This window comes from Dunckerocampus dactyliophorus, chromosome 14, assembly GCF_027744805.1.
Source record: "Dunckerocampus dactyliophorus isolate RoL2022-P2 chromosome 14, RoL_Ddac_1.1, whole genome shotgun sequence".
Taxonomy (NCBI): domain Eukaryota; kingdom Metazoa; phylum Chordata; class Actinopteri; order Syngnathiformes; family Syngnathidae; genus Dunckerocampus; species Dunckerocampus dactyliophorus.
In genome coordinates, this window is record NC_072832.1 from 18,320,261 (window position 1) to 18,347,454 (window position 27,194).

General features: G+C 38.9%; 1 protein-coding gene across 2 annotated transcripts in view; it reads right to left on the reverse strand.

The window, feature by feature from the left end:
- Positions 1 to 27,194, reverse strand: part of LOC129193662 (inositol polyphosphate-5-phosphatase A-like) — a 211,637-nt gene that overhangs the window by 153,827 nt on the left and 30,616 nt on the right. For both annotated transcript variants that reach the window (XM_054798096.1, XM_054798097.1), the window contains exon 2: positions 16,821 to 16,862. In XM_054798096.1, the coding sequence (XP_054654071.1) occupies positions 16,821 to 16,862 (42 nt within the window). The remainder of the gene's footprint in view (positions 1 to 16,820; positions 16,863 to 27,194) is intronic.

A 27,194-nucleotide genomic window follows, 5' to 3' on the forward strand; every position in this document is an offset into this window, starting at 1 on the left:
ACAAAACAGCTCAGTATGTACAAGACTACACAGTCCCTTGATAATGCCAGCAAAAAGTACTTAGTAAGCTTGCTCCACAAGCATAACGTAGGTCCTTCACTTATGTGTCACTTAGGGATGTGCCTCTAGTGCTAAATTCATGTACATTAGGGTGTGACGGACACTCACGTCAATATTTGTTCTGACAAATCACTCTCTATACCAACACCACCAACCACAAGAAGATGGCAGCAATGTTAAACAGAATGTGGTCAAATCAGGTTGTGCAACCTGTGTGACAAAACATTTCACATAAACACGCAGGCGATTTACTCCATTAGTCCACATTGTGTGGTAAGATCTGCTCCCTGGAATACACTTGAGTCGGATGGCCTTATGTTTCAAGGTGTTTGTGATAACCCTGTCAGAGGTGTTCAGACAGGCTGACCTCTAATGGAAAATCAATACAGAAGGGTGATTTACAGCACTCGGGCACTCACAAGGTCAGCCGATGGGTGGCAGGCAGAGGCTATACATCATTGTCACTGAGTGTTGTGGGAGGGGGAGCTGGAAAAGCTACCAATGGTCATCGGGCCTCTAACCCAGCCCTGTTACTTGACTAGAAGCCCACCCCAGCAATGCATTATGCTCACTACAGGCCCAATCAAATAAAAGTAATGTATGGCAATAACGGTATGGATTTTCCATCAACCTATGGCTTGTCACTTATCTCAAATGACCTAAGAACGAGTGGGGCCTAAAGCGGCTCAAACTTGGAAAGATTGGTGGACCTATCAGCTCGGAGTGGGAAAGGGCACATTCTCAAGAAGATTGCAACTATTAGCAGGATAGAATGTGTCTTGTGTGAGTCGATTTGCGTGTACATACTTGTGTCATTCGGCTGCATTTGTTTGTCTTTCCAAGATGTACATTTAGCATAGCTTTGGCAAACATGAACTGTACAAGCAGCCATTTCTATGTCAAAATAACCACTTCCAAAGCCTACAGTACATCATCAAATACGGTAGTGACCTTCGTCATAACAAACTGTTGCATCATCTTTTTCAAAATGCATTATTTTATACAACGGTTCTAGTTGTTGTCCCCAAATTCAGATTCTTTTTTCATTTATATATTTGAACAGGAGTGTAACTATAAATATAAAGTGTAAATATATCGGGATATGAGTTTTGGTCTATATTGCCCAGCCCGAGCCTCGACACTTCACTCGTTGAATTTCACAGCTTCATTCTATCATGCTTTTTCAAAAATATATGAATGAATACACTGCAAAAACTCAATTTCAAAAAAGTCCCATTTTAAGCAACCATTTCTTCTTTTTTTCCTAAAAAGAAAAAATACGTATATTGTCAGGCAATTTTCACTTGAGAAAAATAATCTCATATTAAGAAAGTATAGCTAGCCAATTCTTATGAAGATATTTTTTAGCCAGAAATGACTTTTTTTTTTCTAATAACAAGCTAAAAAACCTTATTTGGATGATTCTTCAACAAGAGATGAATATATATTTGTCTTAAATTAAGAATAAAACTGGTTTCTAAACTTTCTAAATTTAAGAATGGACTCACACACAGAAAACATATCTACACTGCAAAAACAAGACAGTAAAAACGGCCCATTTAAAGTAAACATTTCTTAAAGATTGGCTGACTTCTGACCAATGTGAAGGCTGCACAGCAAATTTCGTAGAGATTTATTATTTAAATCAAGTCGGAAAATCTGTGTAAAATGATTCAACTTCATTCAAGAAAATACGGCTCTCGTTTTATCTAGTTTATAAATGTGAAAACTAGTGAATTTACATGCAAATCATACCCAAAAAAATCTGATAGTGTTTATGACAATAGGTTTTCCTAAATTAAGTGAATTTTAGATACAATCACACTTTTTTTTATTTTTAAATCAAAATATATATGTAATAATATAGATATATATAATTGGCTTCATGCTTGTTGAAAAGCTCAGCTGAAGAAGTAACCAACATAACTAGCATGCCGACAAGAAGCAATGTGAGCTCCACGATGGCGGACTGGTTGGCATGTTGGTCCCACAGTCGAGCAAACCGGATTCAAATCCCTCTCGGAACAACTCTATGCGGAACCCGCACACTCCCCCCGTGGGTATTCTCTGTGCACTCTGGCTTCCTTCCACATTCCGACAATATGCATGATAGGGTCATTGGAGACTCTAAAAATTACCCTTAAGTATGAATGGTTGTTGGTCTTTCGGAAAATCTCTCTTAAAAGAATAATACTCCTACATCTAGAATATATACAAATATTTTTGCCTAAATCTAGCCTCATAAAAGCACATTTTGTCTCAATTTAGGAACCTTATAAGAGTATCTGGCTTAGTTCTTACCTTGTGATAAGAACATTTTACTTAAATCTAGTTATGTCATTAAGGACAACTTGCTTATTTTAGGACTCATTAAAGTCACAAAAAAATATTCTAGTTATAAGAATTCCAGCCAAGCAACTTTTGCTTACCCCACTGGCAGAATTATTTGCTTGAAATAAGGAAATTTCTAATTATAATATAATTTGGGCTTCTTTCAAGTATGGCTGTTTTTGTGTATATCATGCTGTTTCGTGGTGGAATACGGCCTATTATTAGTCAAAACGTATGCGCATGTAAGCAAATTGTGCATATTTTTGACTAAATGAACTAAGATACAAGACATTCAAAAGATGCATTCAAGGGCGTGATGATATGTAGTATTCTACAGTGATGATCAATGGTGAATGGTGAGACACACAAGCACCAGACTCGATCGCCGCAACAGGCTTTTATTGCAGGTACAATAATCCCTAATAAAAACACGGGCTACTGTTGCGGCCGTAACCAAAACTGAACTCTGAACCCCCGACGTCACTTCCTGCCCACCGCTCACTCAGCCACCCTAGCACCGGAACACATTGACAGCAACACACACAAGCACAAGTCTTATTGATGTCTTAAATGTCTTATTTGCTCTTATTATGCCTATATTGGGTAATACGAGTGTAAAGTTGACTATAGGGGTGTTATTTCATATTTAGAGGGCTCTAATCATGTTTAAAAATGTATTTAGAAGGTCGTAAACATGTTTTACATGCTGTAGCTACGAACATATTCCATTTATAAATAAGGAATCCTAATAATAAAAATGATTAAATACAAGCTACTTAAATACTGAATAAAGCAAAGTTTGTTCTGGAACAAATATCACTCCATACTTTCTATCGTTCTCTGGTTTTACCATATCTAACTAATTGTGTGGACATATGGGGAAATAACTATAAAAGTACACTTCACTCACTAACTACTATGAAAATGATCAGTTAGGATAATCCATAATGCCGCTTACAGAAAACATATCAACCCTTTATTCTTAAAATCACAATCATGAAATTTTGTTGATGGTAAACCTTCAACCAGCTAAAATTATGCATAAAGCAAACAATAACATTCTACCCCAAAATGTTACACAATTCTTGTCAACAAGATTGGAGAAATACGACCTAAGGGAAAAACTCAACTTAAAACATTTATACGTGTGAACGACACTAAAAACTTCAGCACATCAGTATGTGGAATGAAATGATGGAACGGATTGAGCAAAGGAGTCAAACAATGCTCTAAAATTAGGCATTTCAAAAAACAGTACAAGCTGTTGATGTTTACAAAGCACAAGGAAGACGAGTCCTGAACCACTGTATACAGCGGCGTGATAAAGTGTTTGACCGCTTCCTGATTTCTTCTCTTTTTGCACGTTTGTCACACGGACATGTTTCACATCAAACTAATTTAAATATTAGTCAATGACAACACAACTGAACACAAAACACAGTTTTTAAATTCAACTTTTTATTATTACGGGAGAAAAAAAAATCCAAACCTACATGGCCCTGTGTGAAAAAGTGATTGCTACCTAAACCAAATAACTGGTTGGGCCACCCTGAGCAGCAACAACTGCAATAAAGCATTTGCGATAACTTCAAATGAGTCTCTTACAGCGCTGTGGAGGAATTTTGGCCCACTCATCTTTGCAGAATTGTTGTAATTCAGCCACATTGGAAGGTTTTCCAGCATAAAGCGCCTTTTTAGGTCATACCACAGCATCTCAATAGGATTCAGGTCAGGACTTTGACTAGGCCACTCCAAAGTCTTCATTTTGGTTTTCTTCAGCCATTCAGAGGTGGACTTGCTGGTGTGTGTTGGATCATTGTTGGTTTCAGCTTGAGGTCACCAACAGATGACCTGACATTATCCTTCAGGAGTTGGTAGACAGCAGAAGTCATAGTTCCATTTATTACAGCAAGTCTTCCAGGTCCTGAAGCAGTAAAACAGCCCAAGACCATCACACTACCACCACCATATTTTACTGTTGGTATGACGTTCTTTTTCTGAAATGCAGCGTTACTTTTACATCACACAAAGTGTTCAGTTGTGTTGTCATTGACGAATATTTAAATTTGTTTGATGATCTGAAACATTTAAGTGTGACAAACATGCAAAAAAAAAATAAGAAATCAGAAAGGGGGCAAACACTTTGTCACACCACTGTACGTACAAAACCATAATCACTCTTGCACTTACTACTTATTTCTCATTTCTTATAACCACTTCAACTATTACATTGTCTGTACACGCTCAACAACGAACTATGTTTGTGTCAATGTTAACTTTTCATCACTAATTATTTTATATTTATTATTATCTATTATCAATGTTACATAAGTTATCACTGCATCACTACCGTTAACTCCTGTCGTGAACAGACTGGGACACTGCCTTATCATTTTCTTATGGTATTTCAATTTGGTTTCGATTTCAAAATTGGTAAATGGTACATGTTGAATACAGTAGAAGTGCACAAACAAATGTATTTTGCAACTGATGGGGTAGGATTAAATAAGCTTTGCTTGTTCCTACTCCTTTTTGGACACGTGGAACTGCGAATTGTACTATGTGATGTATTCCAATGTAACTTGTATGCATGTTCAAAATACAATTAAACCATTACCATTACCACTCTTGGCGGAAATTCACCTATCACAGTCGGGTCTGGAACTGCTCAACAGCCATAAATGAGGGATTATCGTACCAGTGGGCCCTCGTTCATAAACAAATTCTAATGGAACTGTTTGTGAATGTAGCATTGTTACAACTCTGTACAAACTTTGACTTGCTTAAGTAAGAAGTACTCTTCATTTGCAGCCATCAGCTTTATAAAATATGCATGTATACCACGCAAATGTACAGGAGGTAACTAACCTACACACTCCAGGGTTTCCGATACATGTATTTGATCGTGGCGGTGTGCCACTAAAAAATAAAAGCCGCCACACCTTAAAAATGATTTTTTTTAAAACTTGAAAACAATTTTAATAATATATTGTATGAATGTATATATATATACATATATGCTATATAGATACATATATAGATTATTATGTACGCACATATTGGACACAATTAGTTTGAAAACAATTTAAAATATCAAAAATGCTTCACTGCGCTTTATTTTGATTAGCATGCACCAGAATTGCTTGACTGCCTTGCTGGCACTTGACCAGTGACCAGATACGCGACAAGTCTTGTGTCGACTTTCACTTTGTTATGAACAATAGCCTGAAAAATGTGTAGTCAATTGACAGCTTGTCACATGCTAAGCCTATCTATGCCAGCGTGTCTGATCGCTCACGTTTCAATCTCATTCCACTTTCTGGCATTTTTGTTTACATGCCTGGCTGGCGTCATCCAGCTAGCTCAGAGCTAAAAGTGGCTATTATGTTCACGAGGTACATCAATCATCGGTTATCATTACAATTTACTTTTTTAAAGTGTCACTTAACAATCTCGCTTTCTTTTCATCATTATAATACTTGTGGCTTGTCTTCAAAACACTAGTTGTGTGTCACAGTTGTGCACCTGAACCACGTAGTGTGTACAGCTTTAGACAGTGACGCTATCACAGGGATCTCCAACAGGTAGCTCGTACACAGGTAGTAGCTCACCACCTGATGTTGAGTAGTTCACCAAAGAATATTTGCTTCACCTTTTAGTATTTGTATAAGTGTTCTATTCAAACATGACACCTGTATTTAAATATTGCTATTTGTCTTTTTTTTTTTTGTTTGCTGATGCAGCAGAGCACGACACAGCGGCGAAAGTCCGCCCCTCCCATGCAGCCCACCACCACAACTTCAAAAAATCTTAGGAGAAACCCTGCACTCAACTAATTCATGGTGTGATCAAAAATAGAAATCTATCTACAGCACCACACGGACATCAAAATGAACCCCCTAGGCACCAAAAAATGTGCAAAATTCTAGGGATCCTGGCTAACCCATGTTTTTTGCGAGTAATCAGACCCCTCCAGATACTCTTTTTCAAAAAGGCAAATCACAACAAATCTCCAAATTTTTTTCTGGTCTTATTGGCCACTGACATGAAAGCACGTTTTGCTAATTATGCTAATTGGACGATGACGAGTGTATGATGTCATCTTTCTGTGGTTAGACATTTTTATCCACATAGAGTAACGCTTGAGTGAAAACTAATCAGAAGCCTGAATCATGTTTCACGGTCCCTAAACGGAGGTTGGAAATTAACACTCAGGTCTTTGGAGCGCTGCGCAATGATGACAGTCTGGTAAACTCTCCTCCTCAAGGATCCAGTCTGGCGTAAGATGCACATCTCCTGATGTTCCTTTGTATTTCTACTAAATAATAAAGCTGAGGTGTAAATGCGGACAATTTTGAAGGGCCGTGCATATTTACAAAACACCGCTTCAGAGAACTATATAATGACCTTCAAAACATCTCTCCTCAATTTACAAGTCACAAGGCTGGATGTGGGGGCTGGACAGAATCACTGGACTATGATGGTGCAGACAATTTTCCAATGCAAATGTAGCTGTGTGACTATTCAAGAGTGTGGTGCAATGCAAATCGATATTTACACTACCACACCAGTGCCCGATCCCCATTTACCCAAAGCCAGTGTAAAACCTCTGCTTTGCTTTCAAATATACATCACTGGGACACCATGAGAAAGGCTGCCAATCGAGAGAAGGGCATTTTTGGAATTAAAAAAAAAACAAAAACATTTATGATAGAAATGTTCAGTCTGTATATTATATTCGTTATGAGTCGATTAAATTACATATTTTGGTCATTAATTGATTTATCATTTTACCTTAACTTGTGTTCAAAGCATAGTTACAAGTTCAAACGATGCTATATTACACTTGAAGTCAATGCCTGGATTTGGATTGGCTGACGTATGCGGTTGTTGACATAACCAAAAATAGTCATTGCTTGAATATTCACTTGTGACTTTCAGCAGAGACACAAGGAGAGTGGGCGATAATAAATAGGGGATCATTTTTTCGGTGGCTAACAATCTAAAAAAAAGTGGGTGCGTTTGGTGTTTTGTGTTTGTAGTTACTAAAAAGGGGATGAAGGAATGGCTGAGAGGTCCACCACTAAAGAGGAAAAGATCTTTGTTCCAATGCTGAATCTTTGGAGGTAACTGCAGACTTGCCAGCCTTGAAGGAATGCTTTTTGCTGGATTTTTTTGGCGGGTTCAATTCTATTCCTACAGTGTAAAAATAAACAAGCGCCGTGCCTCAAATGGCCCCTGTGCTGCACGCTTGACACCCCTGCTTTTATTGCTCCTCCAAGGCTGAGCGCCTGACGTGACGTCCACTCTGTGAGCAACCACATCTCTTGCTTTGTTCATAGCGAGCAAGCCATCATAATTAAAAGAAATAATTGTTATCACAGCAGGAACTAATCGATGCGTTATAGCAGTCATTTTTATTGTGACTGTTGATCTGAAATGGGAGGAGAACGCGTTCGCGGAGGTGGGCTGTACGCTCTCTGAACGAGTCCTACAGTAGTCGCAGTAACTCCAGGATTTTTACTGGTGCACGTCACGTGCAGAGACAGAACTTGAATCTGACACCAGCAAAATGCAACGAAATGCATACAAAGAGACCAGTAAAGCATACAGTCATATTCAAAGGTCAAAATGCATGCAGTGTTTGACAAATGCGTACAGTAGAAACTCGGTCAGCATGTTTTTCCAATTAACACAGACAAATTACGCAAAAATGTTGCCTCAGTTTGCATATATTTTCCGGTATAGTTTACAATATGGTGTGCTTCTTGTGTTAATAATACAGTACACTGCGTGAGTCCTACTGTGTTCTTAATGTATATGTATCACAAAGTGTCCTTGTTAGCAGCTTGCACATACATAGAAACACGAACCGGAAGTCAGCTCCGTTGCCTGTATATGATGTCGTCAGCGGTTGTCTCTGTAGATCAAAAATGTTAACACAATACACATTTTTATAGTTTTATAATTACAGTTCTACGTGCATCTCGCTGCCTCATTGCGTCTTTGTCAACAATCACATCTTTAATGACGTTAAAATAACCCTAAATATTCATTTATCCCTTTCATTCATCATCTAGTATATGTATAGGCATTTTTAATTGTTTTCTGCATGTAAAACTATAATTGTACTGTTTTCTGGAACAGATTATTTGGATTTAGATTATTTCTTGATGGAAAAATCTACAGTATTTGGTTTGTCTGTCACCCGAAGTCATCTGGGTGAGGCTCTAGCATGCCCCCGTGACCGTAGTGAGGACAAGCGGCGTAGAAAATGGATGGATGGATGGATGGTTTGGTTTCAGTTAAATGAATGATGATATCCAAGGTTTCACTGTACATGAGGCAGCTCTGTAAGCGGCAGTGGCAGACATCTTGACATAACCACAAATCTGCTTTTGCAAAAACACACGAGCGATAAAGTTAACAATACACCGACTGACTGATTTTTCATAGAAATAACCCTTTTGGCTCTCAAATGTTATGTTGACAAAAGCGACTGACCACGTATGTCGACGTGGACCATGACTTGGTCGACTTAAGACAGGTTGTCAACATTAGAGCAGCTGTGATTAATCAATGAATCACCGATTCAATTCATCGACAACTATTTTCATATTCGATTAATCGTTTATTGATTAAAAAATGTAAATATTGTCCGATTTCAGCCTCTCGAATGTGAATATTTTTTAAATTCCCTTAGTGATCCATGAAAGCAGACCTATTATCGTTGTGTTTCAGGCAAAACAAGATATTCACACACATTAGCTTGGACTTTGGAAATCGGTGATCAACATTTTCCCCTCTTTTATGATATGTTGCAGACCAATCCACTAAAATATTTGTGTTTGCTTCATATTGATTTGGTCCGTCTAGGGCCTAACCATTTACTCGATTAATCGAAGCATGCTTCAGATTAATCAACTCGAAAAATAATCTTCGGTGCATCCACTTAAACGGGTCAGACTGTAGATGATAAAATTGAGTTCCACCAGGCAGCAAATGTTTGGTATATTCCACTACACCCTTAAAAGTATAAATCATACAAAATAAGAAATCTAAACAATCTCACTTTTGCATCACAGCTCTAAAAGAATGGCGGTGAGAAGTGTATGGCTGGAAGAAACGCGGTAGCTGGTGCACAAATGCCATTGATCAGCGACCAAGGTGGGTCCTGAAATAATGATTCCATTTCTCAGAGGAATTCCCTTACAGTTTATACATGTTGGCATATAGCCAGACTCAAAGTATATAAAGGTGGGGAGGGAGGAGCAGAGGCTTGAACAAGGTGGCACAGTGACCTTTGTTACAAGCTGATAAAACTGACTTTAACAGCTTGCCTTATTTATTCTCTAGGATGTTGCACAGGAACATCAGAGGGCACATACTAAATGAGTTTGCCTGTCCTTAAAGGTCTCTAGGTCAGCCACTGTCAGCTGCACTCAGCTATCATTATGCAGTTTTGCTTCACTAGGAGATGTAGCACAATGAGCTTATTATGCACACATGATTTAGTAAGGCGTGACTGATTTATTTAACTCCAGTTCTCACCGATGCTTGTTGCTGGACGCAACACACAAGTTCAGAGTCTGACACTTTTTTCCATGACGTCAGCTGGCAGCAGCACAGAGCTGGCATACAGGGCAGCCTGGTTCACACAGGCCGCACCTCACACTCTCCCCGCATGCATCTCTCTCTCCTGCTATGCAAACACAAGTTGTACGGTAAGATGTGTAAGCCAGCTCCACAATGCAACAGCTGTAACCAGTGCATGCTTCAACACACTGACTTTATAAGCAGGAAGGAATCAACTGGGGAACATGTTTTGGCACGCTCATGTGAGACGTAATTACAAGGTAGGGACTAAAGTTGAGTTGAAGAGAATGCTTTGCTTTTCTGGTTCTGTTCCAAGTAAAGGAGCTGCTGTGCATCCTCACGCAAAGAATCATTACAACTATCAACAAAAAAAAATGCTAAAAAGTTAAGCGTAAGCTCCTGTTAGTCGGCAACTTTGTGTTCTCAGCAGACTTTGCCAATAAATCAAGTTACACTCTCATGAGACTTAGCATGACTATTGAGTTTATAGCACCAGTGACAAGTAACACAGCAAAGTGCCACTGTAAATAAAAAGTGTTAAAAAGTGGCGTGGATATGACAACATAAAATAAGATATTAATATCTGTCAATTGAAGTGTATTACAAATGCATTTTCTGAATTTGCAAATTTCCTGCTCAAATAGAGGGCAGAAACCTAACATCTCCAGAGGACTCTTCTTGGCTCAGTGCTTACCGTCTGAGTGCACTGAGTTTGATCATGCCGCCTGCCAGTTTGTGTTTGTCAACATGTGGCCAATAATATAATGTTGCAGAAACATTTATGATACACCATGACATTCTACAGCCTGTGTAACGTCTTTAATAAAATATACAGAAATGTCATACACGGGAGGCACTTGCAGTACTCTCCTCATCCTGAAGGGGTGGCGGCGTGTGTAAGCTGGAAGGTGCTTGTCACTGCCGTCCTTCCATAGAGAGGAAAAGACAGACTTTTTTGGACAGCTAGAGAGCAGTAAGTCAAATGCATTAAAGATATTTTTATGCTCTGATGAATGAATGAATGAATTTGACTACCAAGGTGGAGAATCATACATCCCAGCTGAGAAGAAGGTGATTACAACAAAGTATCAGAGCTGTCCCTGGAGAAGGATGGGGTGCATGTACTTCATATACACAAAGCTAAGACCACAAATGTTTTTTAGTTAATAAAAATAAATGGGTCTAAGAAGTATTTGAAACTGTTTTTTTAACAAAAGTCAATTATTCTCTTGTAACTGCATTAACGTAAAAGAAAACATGCAAAGATTGTGCCTCACCAGCCATGAACCACATCACACATTACTGGTGTTAAAAGCCTTGGCAATAAAAAAATTTTAAAAAACGTGCAATATGTACACACATAAATGATATATAGTATTATCAATGGATTAATTTATATTTATTGATTTTTAATTGAAATGTGTCCAACTGAACATATGAATCATTCTTAGATGATGAAGTCACATGTCTTATTTCCTTTGTATTTATTTTCCACTTTCTGGTCATGATTAAACAATATTTGACTTAAAGTATTCCCTTTTAAAAATATAAACTATAACTTAAGTAGTTAGGCTCTGACAGGACTCAAAGTATAAATTTGCTCTGGGCGCAGGAGTGCTTCACTGCAGAACTACATAATGGTTGCTTGACATGCAGCTAATGTTATGGCAATATAATAATCTAGACATTTATGGAAAAAAAATCTGCATGTCAAAACAAAATCCCGACTGGAGTTACATTTCTGTCATGCGACAGACATTACATGAGTAATCTGATATGTAATGCAGTATGTAGTACTCGTAAAAAATAAAGTCAAAGAAGTCACCTGATCGTGTCAATATGTTTTAGGTCACATGTATATTTATTATTTAGTTCCCTCTGGCAATATTTGGATATGCGAGAGACGGTATTCTTGTATACACTTAAGGCAAAACAGACTGATGACAGTCAAGCACTGTGTGCGTTCAGGGCGAGTCTGGAATACCGCCTGTCCCAATCAGGGAGAGCAGGGAGGTGGAAAAAAAGAAAGTCATATAATTACGTAGGGTGACAGTGAGGATATATTGTTTGAGGTGCAAACTCTCTTTTAAAAATTGCAAAATGGGCTCCAAAGACAGCAATCGAGGATCTGGTTCAGCAATGTCATATTTAACCAAAAACAAGTAAAAAAATATTACATATATAAGTATTATTACTTTGACTGTTTATACCACAACTACAGATTTGGAGGCTCAAAACTCAAACATTTGAAAACCGAGAGGAAGCTTCTGAAAGGGTCTCAGTTTCTTTGTAAACAATGACAATTGATTGCCATGCCCATCCGTGTTCACAATAGTAATGTGTAACAACGAGAATAATGTTGTAGTTGTAATAACATCATTTTAGTAGCATAAAGTTGAAATATTAAAGAGAGATGCTTTCTTTTTAGTCGCAATGCTATGAAAAACTAACAAGGCAAAAAAGAAATGTAACTTTTGCAAAATAAGGTTGTGGAAAAGGTTATGTTATGGAAATAAAGTCAAAATATCATGGCAATTAAGTCATAATTACAAGAAAAAAATGTACAAAGTTGAAATAAAAACGCAAAAATGAAAAAAAAAAACAGCTATAATATTACTAGAATAAAATAAAAAATATTAAGAAAAAAGTTGTTTTCTAACAAGAAAAAAGTTGCAATTTTATGAGAATAAAGCCGTAATATTTGGAGGAAAAATGCCATTTTAGCAACACAAAGTTGAAATATTAAAAGAGACATTTTCTTTTTTACGTACATGGTAATATTATAAAAAACTAACAAAACAAATTGCAATTTTTTGGGAAAATCAGTCAAAATCAATACAAATATTATAGGAACAAAGTCATAGTATTATGACAAAAAAAATTTATGGAAATTATTTAAGAAGAAATATTTGGAAAATTAAAAATAAAACAGCGGAAATTGGAAAAAGAGCAAAAACCGAAGTTCATACTAATAATATGCTTTTTCACCTTCAGTATATCACAAGGCAAAGATGGGGTTTCTTCAAATGTATATAACTTCTACATGTGTTGTTTAACTAAATATCAGTGACCCTTGCATCCTTTCATTTTTCAGTAGGTGGCCGTCGGTGTCAAGTGTGAAAACATTTCTAAACAAACATAATGAAATATTCCTCTTACATTGAATTCATCTCAGAATAATCCAAATGTAAAGTTGTGGTAGTCTCTGGGAAGCTTCGGGCTTACTTATGATTTGGTCTCAGTCAAACCAACCAAAAAAAAAAGCAACCCAAAAGTTCGGGTGCACAACTTAAATGTTTAAACGGCTAATGGAAACGCAAATCAGTGTGGCTTGGTTTTATTGGGCACAGACAAATAATCCTACATAGCAACCCTGCTCTGGCCACAGTGCTGTTTACATAGACGCCGCCACGTCAAAAACAGCACATCCGGTTTTGAAAAAGACATTTTAAAAACATACAGCAGGACCCTTACTGGCATGGGAGTGGGCAGACCGTCATGTCCTCCATGTGCATGGATAGCATTGGGCACAATGTCATATCAGGCATCTATCCCGTTACCAAATTGCACAACAAGAGCCAGTTCCCATGACCATTTTAAATCGCTATCAGATGAGAATCGTCTGCAATTAGCATCAAGCCCAATCATTTTTATGGAACAAATCTTTGTGATCTTGCCGATTTACAGGGCTGCAACTAACGATTACTTTCTGAGTTGATTAATCTGAACTTGTTGTTTTGATTAATCGAGTAATCGGTTAAGGACTGTACAGACCAAATCAATATGAACTAAACACAGTTAGTGGTTTGGTCTGCAACATATCCAAAAAGAGGCAAAGATGTCCATCACTGTTTTTGCAAAGTCAAAGCTGATGCTTGTGAATATCTTATTTTGCCCAAAACATAAAGATAATATGTCTGCTTTCATGGATCCATCTATCCATCCATTTTCTATGCCGCTTGTCCTCACGAGGGTCGCGGCGGTGAGAGGCAGGGTACACCCTGGACTGGTCGCCAGCCAATGGAAGGGCACATATAGACAAACAATCATTCACAATCACATTCATACCTATGGACAATTTAGAGTCGCCAATTAACCTAACATGCGTGTTTTTGGAATGTGGGAGGAACATGGAGAAATGCTTTCCTGGATGACTCGGGAAATTCAAATATTCTCATTTGAGAGGCTGAAATCAGAGGGTATTTGCATTTTTAATAAAAAAAAATTAATACCACAATAGTTGTCAATTCATTGGATAATCGATTAATCATCGATTCATAGATTAATTGTTGCAGCTCTACTCTTATCTAAACAAAATTGTTTAAAATGCTGACAATTTTGAGAACAATCGAATCAGCATAAATATTTAAACATAGTGGCAGTAAGATTAAAAACATATCCCCATCAGCCATCCAACATGACTATGATTTGTATCGCTTCCCCAACTCCAGTGGAAAGAGTTGTGGTTAGTCACCAGCTTGTATGCAGAGGTGAGATATGAACATGACCGAGCATGACTTTTCCTTGCATTCATGTAGAAGTGAACTCTGAATAAGGGAATTGGCTCTGTGAATTGCCCAAGTATTGTTCCATGCCAGTTTGACTGTGACTATATTGAAACACACACACACACACACACACACACACACACACACACACACACACGTAAGTCATGAATAATAGTCTTCTTCTCAGGTTATCATTGAAAAGAAGAGTTAGTACAAGATCTTGGTACAAAAGGGGAGCAGATGCCTTCACTTTACTCAGAACAAACTTCCAATCTAAAGTCACTTGGACTGAGGCCTTTAGTTTGTGGTAATAGTCCCATGACAGCACCTGAAGCTGTAGAAACACAGAGCATGCTTGTTGATACAATATCACAAACTACATATTTATTTACGAATTGTAGTTCCTTTTTCCCCTTAGTGCAGTTTGTTTGCGACGGTGTGAACATAGTAACTGAACATGGGTGCACATCAAATCCACCGGTTTGAGACCACCTAGAAGAGGTCTTCGTACAATTCCAAGCGAATTGGGAATTCCACCCTTGTGGAAAAATGTGGAGATGTGATTCAGAACGAGACAGGAGTCGAGGAAAGTGGTATAAACTGTTTACTCTCCACTGAACAACAGGCAAAAACCACTTAACAACGTTTGAGTTGCTAACAACAATCACATGATCCAGAAACAGAAGTTTGTGGAAAATTGTGACCTGTACATTGACCGCTATGAAATAATAACGCTGGTGACTTCTTAAAATATATGTTGTGACCTCAGTTATTTTTGTTATTTATTTTAAAAACATATGTTCCACTTTCATCATGTTCTATTTTATGGTTTAAAAATGACTGTTTTGACTTGATTTTTTTTTTTGCTCTTTTCCAATCTTTCAAAATAACACATTTCAGAGCTGTAATTATAATACAGTGAAGCTGTGACATTTTTTCCCCACAGTTATCATACTGTCAGAATCTCAGACCGGTCCACGACTAATTCGAACCAGAGAAACTGAAGACAAAGTGGGAAAACATCTTAGGGTTGGGCTTCTTTGACAAACAGAAGCACAAACACGTGCGTGCATGCAGCACGGCCGGGCCACTGAATGACTGTAATGTGACTGTTCTTCGTCAGTTACGTATATTAACAGACACCTTGTATGAATGGCAATGGGAATGCTTCCATTTGTTTTCATTTGTTTTCAACATGCTTAACAAGTTACATGAGGAACATCACATGTTTATTATGGGTGCACCGATTACAATTTTCTGGCTGATGACCAATCTTTAAAAAGCCTGGCCTTACGATTTTGCCTGATACCGATTTTGTTTGGGTTTGTTTTTAATTACTGACAGCATAAATCTACAAACTTCCAATTTTATTTTGTTGAAAAACATTGAACAGTACCGGTGAAACAATACAAAGTTGTTGTTTTAACTGCATGATGTAGTTTTTTCAAATATAAATGAAAAGTTTAGAAAACTGCTGTCCAATCTCCTAAATAATATCAGTCTTTTTTTTAAACCAAACAGGTGACACTGCAGACCTGATATGAGCCTCTTAACAAAAACAAAGAGCAGAGTGACTGAAAATGGCCGGCCGTTCAATGCCATAAAGTCCATTTTCCTCATAGTAGCTTTGCTCTTTTCGCTTTGCTTATAACAGAGGATAAGATTGGCCGATCTCCCAGCCCCAAAAATAAAGAAAATTAGCGATGATCGATAAGGAGACCGATTGATCGATGCATGCTTGTGATCGGTGCATGTGTATACTTCCACAATTTAGCATATCTGAAACGGAGTAAGCAGAAGTAGATCTTATTTAATGCTACCTGTTTTTTGAAGAACGGGTAGTGAAAAGAGTGCTTTTATCATCTCTTTTAGCCCCCAATAATTAAAGATCCACAATCAAAACTTGCAAGCACACTGGAAAAAAGACTGTATCCCATGCATTCATTTATTTGTGGCATGAGTGACCGCTCATCTTATTCGGTCCTAACAACAATTTTCGCCAAATCTTATGCAGTTTAATTCGGAATTGTGAAAAAATAGGCAATTTTTTTTGCCCAGTCTGATCTGGTAAACCACCACTGGTAACCTTTGCTAGCCGGTGGTTGTGTTCTTAAATTATCTGGTTGAGAAAAATGCAGTCTTGAGCCATGTAGGGGGCATATTGGTCTGACTACTAAAAGAGATGCTATGGAATGATATTGCTAGAGTTATCAGATTACTTGCACAGACCTAGTACTAACATGAAGCTAACCATTCCTCCTCATTCCCAAACAGGATTTTATGGATTTTCCTAAAGCTAACACGATCAAGGCCAGACATACGTACCTGGTATAACTCCCTCAGCCATGTTTTCTGTAGGTTTTCCGGCTGCAATGAGAAAAGACAATTTGTTAGTGGTGGATAAAATCAAGATGTATGGACTGCAGGTTTTGTCTACAATTAATTAGACTGGCCCAAAGTGTTTCTTCCCTGCAATCAAGATGTATTGGAGTCTATTGGAGTGGTGTGAAGTTAGAATATATTGTTCTGTTATAGTTATAGTTTAGCATCTTTCAAGGTCACTACTCAAGTTCGGACATCATCAAACCTCCTCCTGTCATCTCTTTTACCTTATTTTGCTGTGCCTGTGTCATCATTCCCTCCCATCTTCCCCCCTCCACTTTTTAAAAGGCTATTCTGAGACCTGGACTTCATTTCCGCGGGAAAAAAGACAGGGCCCTGGGCAGTCTACCATTTAAGGAGAGATCTCCTTATGTCGATAACTAGGTCTGACGAGCGCGCATGTGTATGCGTGTAGGGCCATCTCTCCTAAAATGACACACCCATTAACATCATACAATGCTCTGTTGGTAACTGTAACATCTAACAAAGTAGCAGCCATGGATTTGGACGTCATCCCAGCAAAAAGCCCACCCAAGATATCCGATTATCTTTACTGTGAAATAAATAGTGTGATCATTTGCTCGCATCAACATACCGCTCAAGTCGTAAAGACATGTTAGAACTTTTTGAATAATCTGAATCAGGTCCTCAGTAAAGATTAAATAAAGCTAATGTACAAACGTCTAAACAGATGGCTCACAAAGGTTGACGAGAAGGTAAATGGACGTTTAAGGGTGGCGATACACTTGCTTTGAAGTAAGAGTACGCTTTAACATGATGGCTGCCTTATGTATGCTGTGTTAAGGTTTCATTATGCTACAGAGTCACTGCGTCGCCGTAAGAAAATATTGCAGGGGGGTGAACAATATTCTTTTTCAAGCCAATACCGGTAACTTCCTGCTTCTCAAGACAGATACTGATAAGTTATTCGTATCTATTATTATTATTATGATTATGATGTTGAATTTGGCAAACTGTACCCGTAGATTCGTCCTTACCAAATATCATGACATCATTACTATTACTATTAACAAAACATTTTTAAAAAATAGCAGCGGCTCAGAAGCACAAATTGTGGCTCCAAGGGGAATACTAGCCGACAAAAGCCGGTATCTTCAACAATGGTAAAGGGGTTGGTCATCCAGCACCATCATATCCATGATGAAATCACAGATGGCTTTAGTCCTCGGGTCGTCTCTGGCAAACTTTTTTGCACTTTTCATACACTGCGGCAATAGGAAGAAGCCCAGCATCGTAGCGATGATGGCATTTCAGGTGGCTGGTAAGGTTTGATGTGTTGAAGCTTGATGTTTTTTTCCCCCTCATCGCGGAATGTTTGCAGAGGATTTGGAGCATTTGGCAAAATGTCTTCCTCTGAAACAGTAAGAAGTCCCACACGATGAGGAAAGGCTGTTTGAAAAGAAAAGAAGCACTTGATTTGCTCACACTAACACACCCACAGCACAATACGGGTAATTTTGCCTCCTAATTAATTCCTCAGTAACTCATAATTCCTCACATTGGCCCGATGTTATGAACCCCTACATTTCATACTTTAAATGTGTTTAATAAGTGTGTGAGGCATATTTAGGGCTTAGACCTGGATTATGTCATGAGTGAACAATGGCAATTGAAGAGAGAAGGGGAGGGTTCTGGAGCTAAATCTCATCCAATAATTAACAACAGTTAATTTTATTGTACATTTTAATCCAAAATCAAAAGGCAACTTCAACATCAAGCTAGCAGGAGTGTTTGGGGGTAGAGGGAGTGAGCTGTGTGTCACAAATAGACATTTTTATGGCCGTATCTCATATTATTATTACTATTAATAATAATATTAATCTCAATAAAAATAATAATAAGGGGGGCCCGCACGGTGGGCAAGTGGTTAGCATGTTGGCCACACAGTCAGGAGATCGGGAAGACCTGGGTTTGAATCTCTGCTTGGGCATCTCTGTGTGGAGTTTGCATGTTCTCCCCGTGCGTGTGTGGGTTTTCTCCGGGTACTCCAGTTTCCTCCCACATTCCAAAAACATGCATGTTAGGTTAATTGGCGACTCTAAATTGTCCATAGGTATGAATGTGAGTGTGGATGGTTGTTTGTCTATATGTGCCCTGCCATTGTCTGGCGACCAGTCCAGGGTGTACCCCGCCTCTCACCCAAAGTCAGCTGGGATAGGCTCCAGCATACCCGTGACCCTAGTGAGGATAAGCGGCATAGTAAGTTGTGCATGATAATTATTGGTCTGATCATTATCGGGTCGATATGAGGGAATTATGACATCATACCGATAAAGCCGATTCAATTAAAAATAGGTCCAATAATTGACAATTTTAAAAAAAATGCTCCAATGAGGCTAACCGTACTGTACGGGTGAACAAATCAAGCGTTTCTTTTTTCTGGCCTGTCTGAACTTCCCTGAGCTCACTTGTAAACAAACATTCACTTTCAGAGAAAGACATTTCTCGTGCTAGTTGTCCCCCCCCCCCAAAAAAAGCACACAAAAAACCTGAAACACCAGCATCGCTACGACGCCTGGGGCGTGTTGTGTCACGGCGTCTTAAAAGTGTAAAAAGGTAGAGATCTCTCTTTGTCACACCGGCTGCTCGGCGCATGTCCAGTGCATGTACAGTGGAATTTGCTGGGCCACAGCAGGTGACTCCCTTTGCTCCATACTCTGGATATCCTGATAGTAGTGATATGCTATATATATGTTATATATGTAATATATGTTATATTATGTGTATGTTATAATATTTGATTAGGACAAATCAACAGGTACAGTTGGTCAAATCCAAATTTGTTCGAGTCCTTACCTCCAGGTGTGCACAAACTACAGTTAAATCAAAATTTTAAAAAAGGACAGCTTGTGGATGGCCCTGATTGTATACAACAGGATTTTTAATTCAATTCTGGACTTAACAAGTAACCAGTGGAGCTGCTGCAGGGGGCGATGTAATGAAATGAAGGGGTTCTGGTGATAATGAGGGCGCCTGAAGTGTGAACCATTTGAAGCTTATGAAGTGGTTTGTGAGGGAGACAGACGAGGAGAAAGTTGCAATAATCAATACAGGAGGTGACCAGGCTGTGAACAAGAATAGTAGTAGTGTGGGGGCTGAGGGAGGGGCGTAGGCGCTTGATGTTGCATAGATGGAAATAAGCCGGCCAGGTAATGTCATTGATGTGGGAATGGAATGATAGCAAGCTAGCAAGAGGGGGACACTGTGGAGTTGTCGATGCTCAGGAAGAAACTCGACTTTAGTGTCGATTTTGAACCAACAAGAAGTTTGTTTTTTCACGGTTGAGTTTGAGAAAATCTGAGGTGAGCCAGGATTTAATTTCAGTTAAGCAGGTGGGGGGAGGGAGGAAGGTGGGTGGATAGAACTGGGTTTGCTTGAGCGATAGAGCTGCGTGTCTTCGTGAAGCAAAGAAAATTGAAGTTTACTCGCAATTTCTTGTCATTCCCCGGTGGTCTGGGATGTAACCCCCTGCAAAAAGCAGCCATCTACTGTAATTGCATTTACACAAAGACGGCAAACTACTGCCACCCAACCATACATTTGTTGACTCAACATTTCTGTTCAAAGCACTTCTATTCTACACATTGCTAGGCTACACTACATTGAAAATACTCAAGAAAATAAAATCTATAAAGTACAGTATATGTTCTAAATCCAAATATATTTCAGAATGAGAATTAGTTTCAAGTTAAGGAGGTAATTCCAAAAGCACACTGGCTAGTATTTGAGATAATCAAAATGTAGGAGGGCTAAATAGGGCTCCAGGCCGCGGCTAAATGGTCACATTTTGCGACATTGCGGGTACATTTTTCATCTGTTCGCGCATGTGCTACCAGTAGGGTTGGACATCATGCATCGAGCCTCGATGGGAACCGGGACAAACATTCCGATTCTCCCGCAATCGTTAATTTTTCTATATTTTGGTTCCTACTTTCGGTGAAAAAATGGCTGCTTAACACCAACAAAGAAGAAGCCAGGAAACACCAATGAAGAAGAAGCGACAGGAAGTGTTTGTGTTCATCCATTTCAACCATGGACAGTGTGTGACGGATAGGCTCCAGCATACCCCCGGGACCCTAAGTGAGGACCAGCTGCATAGAAAATGGATGGATAGATGGACAGTGTGTGGTGGTGCTAGAAACGTTTTGCTGAAATTTTGCCAAAAAAAAAAAAATGAACGGTCGGCACAGTCCAACATTTGCACACCATCATATCATGCAAAGGAGGGTGCGCCACTAACAGGATGAAACACCTCAGGATTCACGGTGTACAGAGTGCCCTGTTTTTGATGCTCTTTGCCGGACTTCTTCCAACTAGTCAGGTAAGTAAAACAATAAATTATGTCGACTGTATGCCAAAATTGAAGCAGCAAACAAATTATTCTTTATACTGCGAATACGATGGCCAACTCAAATATCCAGCTAACGTAAGGCTGTGAACTTTTTCAAAGACAAGTTAACGCTAGCTTTAGCCAGGAAGTTGGCCAGACCCCGCTTTAAGTGTACTTATTTGACATTCTGCATACAGGTTGGTAGGAACTCAGTTAGGTGGTTAAGTTACACTTTGTCTATTCTGCATCATAAGACACTCTCCAACAGGATATTAGAAATGGTTTTTCATGAGGTTTTCAAAAATAAAGATCATTTGTGAACGTGTACTCTTATGTAAAGAGACTTCAAAACATTTATGTTCAACTTCAGTGGTTTGATATTTATATAGTGGTTGAAAATAGCCCTGTGAGAAATTCATAATAGACTCATAATAACAACAAAAATAATTCAAGTAATTCATAAAAAGTTCATATAATTAAAAAAAACAAAAAACTAACAAGGATACAATCAGACATTTCATCCAAGAACTTTGGTTAGCACCCTCATTTAAACCATGCAAACCTTTATGACGCTACCGCTGAAAAGAACCGGAATCGAGAATCATTAGGAACCGGAATCGAAACTAGGAATCGGAACCGCTGTAATCCAAATGATGGCCAACCTGAGCTATCAGTTAATTTGCCGATTTTATTTTAGTATTTAACATTTTTTGTCGCTGACAAACGTCTTCTCCATACTCCAGTACACTACTGAACTCCAGCAGTTGACAGTAATGTGCAAATGAGCTAGTTTGACAACCGACATTAATTCCAAAAGAAGAAGAGAGGACACTGACACCAAAGAACATGAAGACTGTATGTAAAGTAATGCTACGTATTTATTATCCAGCTGACATTTGGCCAAGAGGCAGGGTACGCTCTGGACTGGTCGCCAGCCAATCTTAGGGCTACTTATTCATTATGTATGGTGTATACACCAAACACAAGCACAATGTAACCTAGAGTCTTCTGAAGATGACCACTGAAGTTGTGAAAGCTTATCGTGAAGGTGACTACCAGCAACACACTTCTGGCCTTCACAATAAAAGCTCTGCACGTTACATTCTGTCTGACCGCACTGAAAAAAAGCTTCCAACAGCATCAAATTAAAAGCACCATTGGTACGAGCCTGGAGTTTGTTTTCCAGAGAGAAGATTATCACATCGTTTTTTGACGTGGGTGACAGGCGGTGTGCTAGCATGAATTAACTTGACACCGAACAAAATATGAACGCTACCACTGAACACAGACATAACGTCGAAGCTCACCATTATGCATTCACACACATCAGCATTTGAAACAACGATGAATAGGACAAAAATAAGTCTATTTGTGGCAGAAGAAGACAAAGTTATGCGTAACTATCACTATCACTATCACTGTCTCAGAGCACACAACAATGGTGCGTTGAAGGACTGCTGGGAAACATTCAAAACATGCAAAAACAATGTGCTTTTAACAGTATATTATTTCCCAATAAAATAAGTCCTTATTTTCAAATTGATATGCATGTACATATTGTTTGATGTAGTTATTTATTGTCTTTGCTTCTGAAAGTTCTCCACGGCCCACAAACCGGTACCGGGCCATGGCCCGGTAGTTGGGGAACTATGTTTTAAATGAAACTATGTTTGAACTCAACATACAGTAGTACCTCGCATAACGTAAACCTCCTTTTACGTAAATTCCACTGAACGTAAAGAATTAATGTACATTTTTCGCATCGTATTACGTAAGGAATCCCATATAACGTAAAGCGTCAAGTCAGTGCAAGCGACAGAGAGACTAACAGAGTACACTTGGTGACGCCTTCTGGCTTCACGCTCTCATTGGCTGATTATCGGGGCACCGCCTACACTCTCATCTCATTGGCTGATGATCTGGGCACCGCCTACGCTCTTATCTTATTGGCTGACTTATCCAGCACATCCAAGTTTGTGTGTGAGCTCCCTTCGTCATCGTAGTCGCCCTTAAACTAGTTTGCACGCATTGAAATCTCTTCTTAATTTCATGACTTTTCGTTGTGTTAAAATTACCGGAGTCATGGGCCCTAAACCAAGTGTAAGTGGTAAGAAAAAAGGGAAAAGTTGTCGATCGAAACGAAACAGGAAGTTATGCAGAAATACTGACGCTTCATGCTCTCATTGGCTGATTATCGGAGCACCGCCTACGCGCTCATCTCATTGGCTGACTAATCCAGCACGTCGGTGTGTTTATGAGAGACATGCTGCTCTGTTCCTCATCGTAGTCGCCCTTAAACTAGTTTGCACGCATTGAAATCTCCTCTTAATTTGTTTACTTTTCTTTGTGTTAAAATTACCAGAGTCATGGGCCCTAAACCAAGTGTAAGTGAGAAGAAAAAAAGGGAAAAGTTGTCGATCGAAACAAAGCAGGAAATGATCCAGAAGCATGACGGTGGTATGAAATTCAGTGATGTTGCTAGACTACACGGCTGTTCCCCATCGACCATTATACCTTATTTACCTTATTTTATATTGGAATGTTAGTCTACTATGTTTATGCCGTTTTGTTATATTTTCCCACCATATTTGGTGGACTTTGAATATTTTGAAGGCCCAAAGGTGTGAGTTTGGGAAGATCTTGGAACGGATTAGGCTATTTACATGTATTTTACGCTTCGTATAACATAAAATTCCTATAACATAAAGGTTCTTGGAACGGATTACTTACGTTGTAGGGGCGTCTAGTGTATAACTAAACAGATTAAGTTGTTAGGTGTAATGACAGGCTGGTATTTTCTAGTCTAAAGTAAATATTGAAGGAGGAATAAATTATTGTGCGCAACAGTCAACAGACTTTAAGGTGTATATGATGCCACCAAAGAGGCCTTCCAGAAGTTAGGGAGAGAACCAGGGTGGTTAGAGAAGACAGTTGCCATTTATTGTTCAAGTGTTTAGTAGTAATACAGTGAACATGAAAAGAAATGTGAATATTTACTTTGCAAGTCGATTTTGGCGTGCACCCCTAAATTTTCTGCTTGTGCTCCTAAAATTTTAAGTTTAGAGCTACTGTGTTCCTAGTAAAAAAAAAAAAAAAAAGAAAAAAATCTGGATCCTTGTTCAGCTAAAATTAGCACATCGCCACTTTCCAGTTCTAATACGGCTACACCAACATTAATAAAAACCTGTCCTGCATTTTATGCCTAATATGTGGACATTTTCAGGGGGCACGTTAACAAAATGTCTCAAGACTTAGGAGGTCTGTTTGTGTGTGCATGCACCATCAGCCCAGCTTCAGCCAGATCCGACAGCACATCGGTCTATATAAGGACATGAGCACTGGACCTTGTCATTAGTCACATGAACAGAGGAAGAGAAGATGAGGGAAGAAACTGAGACACACATGCAGAGTAATGGAAAAGATAGAATAAGAGAATAACCACCTGACTATTTATCTCAGTATAAAGAGGCTGTCTGATATCAAACTCAAGGATGCAAGTCAGTGCTTAGTCACCGTATGATGCATGTGGATCAAGAAAGCAACTCAGACGGGTGACTATAATAATGAGACCATAAAACCCCACTGGTGACAGTCTTATAAACAGGTCTTGGACCATCTGGGCAGTATGTGTCCTAGATCAAGTCAGCATGGACCGAAGAGTGGAAAGAAAAAAAAGCTACTGCAGCATGGCAGAAAATTTTCCAGCACTTCCAAAGTGCTCGAATGAAGTCTGACCCAGCTTTGGTAGGCTCTCATTCCGGGGAATAGATGTTGACCTTGCCAGGGAGGCTCAGAAGAAGACCAGTAGGCACAGACTGCCGCTTGTCCTTGGAAAGATTTACCTGTAGCCATGGCACTGTGAACCAGCCACAGCTTATCAGAATTTAATTTGCAGTTAATTAGAGAGTGGGGCTATGCAGGCACAGACATAAAAATAAACCTATACCGTCCCCAGCCTCTCCACCATATATACCTCAACTTCCTCCTCTGGTGCTCTCAGTCACCTAGTTCTCTCCACCTCCGTTCCTAACTTGATGGCCTACTTAAAAGACAGCATCAGGAAATAAGCAATGCGGCATGAATTGTTGTGAAAATCGATGCGAATTGTGTCTTATATCACACAAGTATCTTCAGTTTGAAGGAGATTGGAGCATCTCGAAAATAATTTGAACATTCATACTTTTTTGCCACTGTAGTCAATGTTTGAATTGGATCAGGTAGAGCAGTGGTCTACAAGGTTTTTTTCTTGTGAGAGCAACTTTTACTTAATTAAAATTGCCAAGAGCTACTCATTTTTGTAACATTTATTTTCATAGCTTATTTTAAACCCAAACAAAGCGAATGCACCAGAACATTAACAAAATGCTGGTATCCACAACTGACATTTTGTGTTTCAAAATGCATTTGTTCCCAGTGTTCTCACATTATGAACTGAAAACCTGAATGGAAAGCAGGCTTGCGGGCGCCTCATGTGGTCGTGGGGGGGCTACCTGGTGCCAGCAGGCACCACATTGGTGACCCCTGATATAGAGAATGGTGCCCAAACCTATAAAAATTTGGAGGAAACAGGACCACCTGTTACAACAGTTACACATTTCTACCAGTGGGGGGCAACAGTGGGGGCACAGCGGTCAAGCGCTCAGGTGCTGAATGGCGACCTTGCTCACTATAAACAATTTTGAGACAATCGGAAACACATGGAAAGTAGTAAGGAATATGGGTGTCACGAGACACCCAACTCACGAGACGAGACGAATCGCAAGATTGTGTCCATGAGACGACGCGAGACTAACATTGACATTAAGAAAAATACAATAACAAATATATGACTGGATAAACTTTTGTTTAACTGCGTGACAAAACAATGCAGGTGCATTCTGAAATGTTTATTGTGCCACAAATTGATGGTAACGGTATTACATTTTTGGAGACCAAATAAGCCACAATTGGTATGATAATAAATAATCATAGTATATCATAATAATGCAATAGTTATTTTAATATGTTATCTTTCACTGTTGTAAAGTTGTGGACTTGTCATTTGTGATACTCTATGTATTTCCTCACACTCAATTTGTACCATAACATTTGCAGCATTTCTTGAAATGCTGTTTTTTCAACTGTGTTAAACAGCAGCATTTCTTTTGTGATGATTTTCTGTGAACGCACACACTTTTGTGTGGTTTACATGGTCAAGCAAACGTCCCAGTGAGTCTTAATGCGTAGTTGTTTTCCCCCAGATGGGAAAACTGGGTTGGGTGTATATGTTTGAAGTGGGCAAGTTCGTTTTCATTTATTAACTTGTGATTAATATATGGTTAATTAATTTATTCATTTATTATGTTAGGTTTTTTTCCTGTCACATCATGTCATGTTTTAATCTCGCGAGATCCTGTGAAATGAGATCTTGCGACATCCCTAGTAAGGATAGTTCTACATTTCCACCGTCGTGAACATTCAACAAAAACAACATAATACAAAGCACTAGGCCCGTCACGATAATCAATAAATCAATTACGGTAATTCATAAATAATAATTAATAAATTGGCATGTGCAGGCGTGTTTGTTGGTGCTCGCAAGTGTACACACAGAATGCTACAAGTTAGTGTTTTGAGGAGTAACAAGCAAACAAATGCAAAAGGGTGATTCTCCTGAAAGGGGTACCAGCGAATGAGAGTATTCACAGGCGTACCAGTGACAGTGCGGTTACTTCAAGGGTCATGACGCACAGTCTACAGTGATTAGAAGCCATAGCCATGTGAAAATACACTGCAAACACATTGAATAAATGAAGGAAACGGTGTTGAACACTTTCTTTGTTACTGCTGTGTATAAAACACTATTTGATGTCAATTTCTGCCCCTTTGCACATCGTCGTTTTGTGACGTGAAAAAGTTTGTGACAAAGACGATTAAATAAATAATACAAAATTGTGGAACTCACGTTTGAGGTGCCGTGAGTTGCA